The sequence below is a fragment of the Nannospalax galili genome, unplaced genomic scaffold (assembly GCF_000622305.1).
Source record: "Nannospalax galili isolate Female #2095 unplaced genomic scaffold, S.galili_v1.0 scaffold127, whole genome shotgun sequence".
Classification (NCBI taxonomy): domain Eukaryota; kingdom Metazoa; phylum Chordata; class Mammalia; order Rodentia; family Spalacidae; genus Nannospalax; species Nannospalax galili.
Window position 1 is genome coordinate 410521 of NW_008360326.1, and position 9222 is coordinate 419742.

Here is a 9222-nt window from a genome sequence, read left to right on the forward strand (position 1 = left end):
TTTTAAAGGAAAAGAGAAAAAAAAAAAAAAAAAAAAAAAAACAGAGAAGGTTTCACTAGAATCATGGCAGGTAAAGAACACCCTGATAGAGGCAGGACTTTCTAAGAACCATCTGCTTGATTAGAGAAGGGTGGGCATTGTTTGACTTCTGGGAGTTCCAGATTTCATGAGGAAGGAGAACTAGAACTTATCAAAGATGAAAGAGCCACAGGCTGACAGTTCCTAGAAAGGAAACTGAAAATCCCAAAGTCATTCTTGGTTGGTAAGTACTATAAATATAAAAATTATTTTCAGCTTTGAATTCTCTTAATTACTTTTCCATTTCTAGGATTCTTATTTAATAGTGATTTTTAGATCATTTTATTTCAGTTGACTCATAAAAGCAAGCAGGAAAGATGGAAGGTACTCACTAATTTCTTCAGGAGGCTAGATTTGGATGTTTGAATCCCAAATGAAGTTTCTTGTAAAATTCAAACTGAAAATGTGCCATGTAGAGCCTAGGCCATCATGAGCACAAGTTATCAGAGAAGGGTGTGGTATGCACTTAACATTTTCTTATCTCTTGGTAATCCTCCTCTTTCTCAGAAGCAAAAATGACAAGAATGAATTGACATGTCCTAGCATCATTCTTGTTTCCCAAGGGGAAGTCAGGACAATTGATGCATCTGGAAACCAAACCATAAAGTGGCATGTTAGCTTCCTGAACTGGTCTCTGGAAAGTAGGGGCAAAGCTGTAGGACAAATCATGCCTGGGTAGAACTTATTCATGAATTCTTGAATTGTGCTTTGCCATTCTCCTGACTTGGGCATCTAGAATGCCTTCCATTGGGGGAAGAAGGATTATACTCGTGGTAAATGAAGTTAAGCCAATATAAACACTGTGTTTTGTCTTCTGACAGCATATGAATGTTCAAGCATTAAGTTCTAGGAGAAAAGGGGCTAATTTTAGATTTGTTCCTAGCCCTCTCCATGTGAATGGTGTCGCTGTGAGCCCAGCAATGAAGTTCACTGTGTTGTAGCAGACTGCGCAGTTCCTGAGTGTGTCAACCCAGTCTATGAACCAGAACAATGTTGTCCTGTCTGCAAAAATGGTAAGACTACTCTGCATTAGCTTTCAAGGAGGGGTTAGCACGAAATAACAATATTTCACAATTGCAAAGCATTCAGTACAAGAGTCATCTGAGATATGCCTCTGGCTTTTCAATATGGGCAGAGCTGACTTGTATTTTTTCCTAAAGCCTTAAAGTGAAAATAAACCAAGAATAGGTGAATTGTGCAGCTTTCCATCTGGGGAATTAAAGCTCTTGTAAGCTGGCTTTGTTGTGATCCCTGTTATTTATCGTTGATTATAAGGAGGCTATTGGAAAGAACATAGTACCTTCTTTGTGTAGTGATTGCATGTCTCTCTCTTCGGAAGCCTATGAAATAGTTTACCCAATTTCATAGTGCGTCCTAAGATAGAGAATGGAGTGAATGCCAGGAATTTGGGATTGGACATAAATAAGACAAGTTTAAAGTTGTCAAATCATTATAAATTCACTATCAATGTATTTAAATCCAAACAAGAAAGGCCCTTTGAGAATTTTATTCTAGATTTTTGTTAAAGCAGAGCTTTGTCCTCACAGAAATTGCTGTGGATGAGGAGTTGCTTTGTATAAAAATTATGGGTTCCCCTCTGCCTTTTACAAAATAGAGTAGTTGAAACAATTACAGTATTTTAGTCATCTGAAATCCTAATAATGCTCTAGAGAAGATTTGACAAAGCAACACCGGACACTCTATCAACAAAGATAAGACAGCCACACGCTTCTCCTAGTGGTCATGTTCTGCCAAGGGGGAAAGTATTTCACTAGGTCACATTCCACAAATGTCCCTCTTAGCATTAGGCTGGGAGGAAAAGTGGGTCTAGCCCTGAATTAATCTGAGGTCCTCACTCCAGTGCAGAATTGCTGTGCTCTGTTGTGAGGTAGCAGTGGGCATCTCCTAGGATATACACAGGTGAGTGTGAACTCACCCAGCAATCTTTTTCATTTACAGAGGGAAGGTTACTAAAAAGAATCATCAAGTTATTTAAGACTAAACAAAGGCATGTTCCGTTGTTTTGAAAATAATTTTGTGGTTTGGTGTCTTCTCAAATCACTTGTAATGACTCCTTTTGATATTTTTCTGAGCATAATTTTTACTGTTTCTGATCATATAGAGCCATTAAGTTATTAAATTATTCATTTGGTTTCTATTTTTCTTCTTATCCAACTGACTTTGGTGGCCACCTCTATGACTTGAGGGCTAGAAATAAATATCCTTTTGAAGTCTTAGTGTGCCTCATCTATGCAAAGATATCGTTTAAAACTATATTCCTAAAAAGGTTTACTAAAAAGGTTTAAAGCAACTGGAAAAGACATAGGAAAGAATAGTAGGATGATTTAATCGTTGAAAAATAGGACCTATGAGGATAGACTGAAGGAGTTAGCATAATTTGTCCAGAGAGAAGGCTCAGGGGAGAAGTAACTGTCATGAAGTATATGAATGGTTAGTCTCAAGTAGAAGAGGACTTGTTATTTTTCATTTTCTCCAAGGATAAAAAGAAGAAAATCTCAGATACATAATCAATCTTTAAAAATAGGATTGATAAGTCTTTAACCGAAGACTTTTTTCTGGGAGCAACTGTCTTAAACTAGTTCTTGAGGATTTTCTTCTTCAGGTGACCCCTCTGGTTAACTTTGTCTCACTTTTAGAGTAAATACTTAAAGTTAAAACCTTTTCTGGACAGTCAGAATACTCACAGAGTAAAAATATCTGGTCTAGGTATTTGAATACAATTTTAATGTGTGCATCCAATACACCAGCCTAGCTACCCTTACGCAAAGCCTGCAATGTATCTTGAGTTTATTCCTGGTTACTCAAGATTACCTCGTGTCTATCATTTGAAATTTGAAATTTGTCTGCAAATGAAACCTCTTTGCACATGTGTAATGAATGAACTTTAATTGTTCAATTAGTTAATGAAGTCACCCACTTGTATACCTGATAAGGACATGCTAAGTACATACAATATATTAGTCACATTCAGAAGTTCTGTCCCTGAAGAACCATAAAACAACCTCTTCTATTTTATCTTGCTACTTCTAAACAAATTTTATCTTTTAAAAAATAAGGGAACTGAAGATAGATCTAAATAAGTAGAGAGACTCACTATAATGTAACATTTAGAGATGCTGTTCTTTGTTATTAAATGTCATTAATTTGTCACATGTTATCAAGATGTAAAGTATGAACAGTTCTAAAGAAATCACAAGGCACACCGAAAGCCTCTGAGCCCTGTATCTTACTACTGAGGACTGAGCCCCAGGCCTGACTGCTCTCTCAACCTAGCTCAAAAAACAGAAACAAATGATCCATGTATAGAAGGGCTAGAGGGAAAAATAAATGCAATAGCCTATAAGTGGGAGTTTTTGCTGTTTCCAACACATTGTATGTCTATCTCATTACAGATTGGAAGATAAGTTTGTCCATTATACTGAAAATCGTTTTATGAAAGTGTACCTCCTACCTACTAAAATTAAAAGTAAATCCACAACAAGATAAAAATATGACTTATAGATACAAGGTAGAGGCAATGGATTTTAAATTTTACATAGTCTTGTAACATTTTGTACATTTTCTTAAATCATCATAAAAGTTTATGATTTTGGCAGACAAATATTTTTCAGTTTGCATAAATGCTGATTGTCTTGGCTGTCAAATACTTCCCTTTTTGCATAACAAGATTGATTTTTCTGGTTTCCTGAATTAGAACTTGCCAAAAGAAAGAAGCACTAAAGCTACAAATGAAATGTTTCTAGTGGTGGAATCTATCATATCTATATTTAAAACTTCATATCAGCTATTATAAAAGTCCTTTATTTGGGGTTGGAGAGATGGTTCAGTGGTTAGGAACACTGGATATTCTTGCAGAGGACCCAGGTTGGAATCCCAGAACCCACAAGGCAGCTAACAACCATCTGTAACTCTAGTTCCAGCAGATCCAATGACCTCTCCTCATCTCCATGGACATTGCACAACACGGGTACACTTAAACAGCATGCAAGCAATATACTCATACAACACAAAAAAACAATAAATAAAATATTTCCTAAAAAGACCATCATTTGAGATGAGTTACTAGAACACAAAGTAAGAAAATGATGTCCACAGCTTTTCCCTGGAAAAATAATCACTAGAGAAAACCATAGCAATTGTTTTATCATAAGTATTTTCAATTTTGTAAAATGTAAGCCCATCTATTCCCAAGACAAGCATTGATATTCTGGCTTTATTTCAAAGATAATTTGTAAAAATCAGGACCATGACACTTCTAGAACCTGTCCTTAATTATGCAAAAAAATGAGTCTAATTTGTGTCCCCAAATGTGGAAAAATCACAAAAATTTAAGAAAATATAAAATAATTTTAAAAATAATTAAAAGCTTATACAATTCAGTTTTTTTAGACCCCAACCCCTATAATTCACAGTTTTAAAAAGTAAAAGATAAAATGCTAAATTTCTTCATCTGGCTGATTACCTCAAGCAGGATTTCCAGGAGTTATGAATAAATATAACCAAACCATTAAAATATTCCAAATATTCCATTCTTACTGAGTTTAATTCAGCACTAAGAAAAACTGTCAGTGTCATCAAGGGAAGAAAACAGAAGGGAAGAATGTGAAAGGCCAGGCAGGGTATGTATGACATGCATATTAAACAACAGGTAAGGGTAAGCTTTTACTTGGGGCAGAGACACAGGAGCTGACTATATAAAACACTATTAAGCAAGTGCTTTTCTTCCTTCAACACACTTGCAAGAGTTGGGAACCAAAGTGCTGTCTAGAAAAACATGGCATTTTCAAACTCTGTTTCTTTCCATAAGCTTATGCTACTTTGACTTATCTTTTAGCCACAAGCCTTTCCATGTTGTGATGAGAATCTTTAAGTGGTGTTTGCTTGTTTGTTCTAGACAATTATAAATAAAATAAAAAAATAAATAAGTATAGCATCTGCGAAAGAAAACATTCCAGTTTAAGGTTTGACGAAAATTTTTCAGGAACTGATAATAATAGTATATAGTCAATAACCAGGAATGTGTATTTTTTTATTGTCTAAATAAATTTTTATATGGACTTAAGCCTAATGTCTAAGAACTCTTGAACACTTAAAGAAATGTATGCTGATGACTTTACTCTTTGGTTATACTTTCCTTTTGGGTGTTTAAAATCATATAGTTGGCACAAATAAATCAATTTATTTTTACACTTAAGGTCTTCTGAGGATCTGTTCCTCAAGGGTCAGTCACACAGGCTTGGGAGGAGGCCCTGGCTCCTTTCTTTTACCAGTTCCATCTACATGAGTGTATATTATTTTTAATGTGAATTGACCTTAATGTCAACTTCTTGTTTAGAATCACTTTTTCCATTTTCTTAGTTTTCCATATGTGCTAATTTTTTTTCAAGCCATTAAAAGCCTATTTATAATATCAAATGTCTGGATTAACAAATCAAACACACCAGCAGTTGTTAAGGCATTTGAGCATTGGAGTACCAAAATAGCTAACTGCATTTTTTAAATAAAAAGTCTATGACTTTTATTTTTTACTAAAATATGATCAGTCATTATTTATGCATCTGAAAGACAAGTTACCTCGAGAAAAGTTAGAAGAGGCAGGTCTCTCCCCCTTAGTCCTCTATATACGCCATTTGAAGATTTTCATCTCCTTTCTAACTAAACTAAAATTGACCCAAGGCCTACTCAAGTTTTTAATTCCATAGTCCTATCTCTTCTAATTTAAAGGTAATAAAAGTTAAGCCATAGAAGTGGGCTAGGCAGAAGGGCAGAGAAAAGAAGACCGTGGAGAAATGGCTGCATACACAGTGGAGATAGAAACTACATGTGAGGTATCGATTATCTTGTAAAGATTTCCCATGTACAAATGTTAATATAATATGCAGAGGTCCTTGAAATGAATAAAAAAGAAAAAACATAATATCATGGGGTAAGAAATGAGTAAAAAATTTATAAAGAGAATTCACAGGAGAAAACCTTGTCTCATAAAGCAGCAAAAGTATACTTAACCAAAATAAATCAGAAATCAAGGGAACAAGACAAGCATTTTATATTGATAATAATCTGAGATTTCCAATACCTCATGTTGATTCAAGTATTCAGAAAAGGACTGAGAAGAGTTGAGAAAATCTTAGCCCACTTTTAAGAAAGTATTCTCAATGATAATTTTCATGTCACTTGAAGTAAGGTATTGTACCATGTGTATTCTGTCCCACATTCGTGTGCAAATTTTCATTGCATTTTAAAAGTGAAAAGGTGGGACAAACCCTAACAGTTTGTCAGTGGAGTAAAGAATTATACTGTGTCCTTTGAAAACAAAGTGCTGACATTTTCCCCTGCCAAGGAAAATAAGTATCATATGAAAACTACACATTAATTTACATATAACACACTAACACAGACTATATGTACTATAGATCTTAGGTGATAAATCTTTAACACATTTGAAATAAGATGCAAATGTTAAATAGGTGTTAAATTTTATGGTGATTGAAAAATGCCCAATTAGATTACAGTAGAATGGCTATATTGTGAGATGGGGATGTGGATCAGTCGGAATGCGCTTACCACACAAGCCTGAGGACCTGAGTTCAGCTTCACAGCACCCATGTAAAAACCTGGACACCACAGTACATAACCAGAAATCCCAGCCTTGGGAAGGTAGAGGCAGAGAGTTCCCTAAGTCTCACTGGCCAGCCAGATTAAGTGAAATGATAAGTTACAGGTTCAGTGGGATACCCTGTCACAAAAAACATGGTGGCGAGTGAATGAGGAAGACATGATATGAAACTTTTGGCTTTTAGATGTGCACGCGCGCGCGCGCGCGCGCACACACACACACACACACACACACACACACTGGTTATAATAATTCAGTGGTTACTTGTAAAGAGTAGAAATTGGAAGACAAATGCAGAAGAGGAAAGAACTAACATCTTTAACAAACACAAAAAACAACAGAATTATGTGGATATTCACCAAGTATAAGTGTTCCAAACTAAAAATAATTTGAAGTCCCACTAAAAATCAGATCAGAGTCTATGTAAATATTTTCTGTTATCTTTCTGTGTCACATAAGCAAAGTTCTAGAAAAATACACACCAACTTTTAAACAGCCATTTATTGTTCTAAAGAGGAAATAAGGAGCAGGAGGAAGACGGCAGAGGCAGGAACTTTTCTTTACTTCGTAAGTATCATTGCTGAATGAACTTTTATAAATCTATTGTAGTTTCATATTTAAAATTTTTACCATATATTTAGATACATTACTATTAATGAAATAATCTTAAAATGCAATTAAAAAATTTCCATTTCAAATCTTCAAGTTGATTTGCTGGAGGAATGTAGTTTATACTTATAAAGTGTATCACTAGAGCAGTACTGTAACATTCTTCAATGAATTACATGAACATTTCTACAAAAGTATATTATAATCATATTGTAGACATTGAATAAATATAATTAGTCTCATATAATTTCAGGATAAGTTTTAACCACATCTCAGTTTTGCTTGCTTCAATACATGGAAAACTTTGTCTTCAGAGATGATGGGAAATGGATGATATGCTTTGTTAGCAAGAAACTAGCAAGCAGTAGGTTAAAAAATTATGCATCTAGCCAAATAAGGCTTACTATAGTTTGGAAAGTGATTAGACACAATAAATTATATTATTATGATTCCTCCTATTGATAGGCTGAGAAAAGGATTATCTTATAATTTCAATATACAGTTAAATACATTAAACATAAATCAGCAAAGCTAGTGACAAGCTCACCGTGGTGGTACTCATCTGCAGTCTTAGTATTTGAGAAGCTAAGGCAGGAGGATTAAGCATCTGAGGTCAGCCTGGGATTAACAACAATAGTCTGTCTCAGACCTTCCACACACACTCCCCAAATAAAGGATCAAAGCTCTTGATAAAATAAATGCATAAATATCTATCTCACCTCTAAAGAGAATTATGTTCAATATGTAAACACTAATGATATTTCTAATGAAGTCAAGTGTAAGAGGATACTCATTTCTGTTTAACATTTTAGATAGATGATGGGTGATAATAGATAGATGATAAAGTGAGATATGGTAGATGATTGATAGATGATGATAGAGTGGTAAATAGAGCTATATGACAGATTTACAGATAGATGAGAGCTTTATGGATGGTAAGGATTAGTTAACATAATTAGGAAAGAAAGAACTTAGAGGAGCAAAGTTAGAAGCAAGGAAAATTGTCATTATACATGAAAGATATAATTGTATGCTTGAAAACATAATAATATAAACATTATAAATAATATAGCCAAGTAGCAACATAAAATTGCAGATTTCTATATCCTCATATAGAGTATCACAAAAAATATACTAGTAAATAAAACTTTGGCATTGGCTTCTAAATGCAGAGATACCAAAGAAATATAATAAAAATTCACAGATAGACCTAAGTACAAGTAAAAATTTTGTATATGATTAAATCATATTTGAAATCATTAGAGAGATGGTTTGTAAATGATATGTGTTGGGGATGACTGGATAGCTATTTGAAAAAAAATTTTTTAATTCTATCCCATAATTCAAGACAAATTTCAAAAAATTGAGAATAAATAATCATTTTGTTTTTCATATTTTTGTGTGTGTGGTATGCATATATGTATACGCATGCTTTTACTATTTGTGGGTGAATGATGATTTACTTGTGTGGATGCATGTAGAAGCTCAAGGTCGTGTTTTTCATTATTTTCCCACTTTATTTTTTGAGGCAGGGTGTCTCAATCAAACCTAGAGCTTGCAGATAGTGGCTAGCCTCGTGGCCAACTTGCTCTGGGCAGTCCCACCTCCTCTCCCTTCAGCAGCTGGAATTACAGGCAGCTGCCTTACCTCATCATTTCCATGGGTTCCTGAGGGTCTATATTCTTGTCCTGACACTGGCTTGATATGTGTTTTCATGGAAGAGTCACCTCCTAGCCACTAAGCATAAATAATTTTCTTAAAAGAAAACCTGGGGAAATCAACTTAAAATCTTGATACGGAAGAAGAAAAAAAATCTCTGCAGTACACAGTAAAACACAAAAATACTATATACAAAATTAAAGCTAGAGTGAAAATTAATTTTATACCTCAAAGGGTTT

At 34.4% G+C, this 9222-nt stretch overlaps 1 protein-coding gene across 2 annotated transcripts in view; it reads left to right on the forward strand.

Moving 5' to 3' along the window:
• Vwc2l (von Willebrand factor C domain containing 2 like) overlaps positions 1 to 9222 on the forward strand; it is a 151374-nt gene that overhangs the window by 22440 nt on the left and 119712 nt on the right. For both annotated transcript variants that reach the window (XM_008825666.1, XM_008825665.2), the window contains one exon: positions 962 to 1091. In XM_008825666.1, coding sequence (XP_008823888.1) covers positions 962 to 1091 — 130 coding nt within the window. The remainder of the gene's footprint in view (positions 1 to 961; positions 1092 to 9222) is intronic.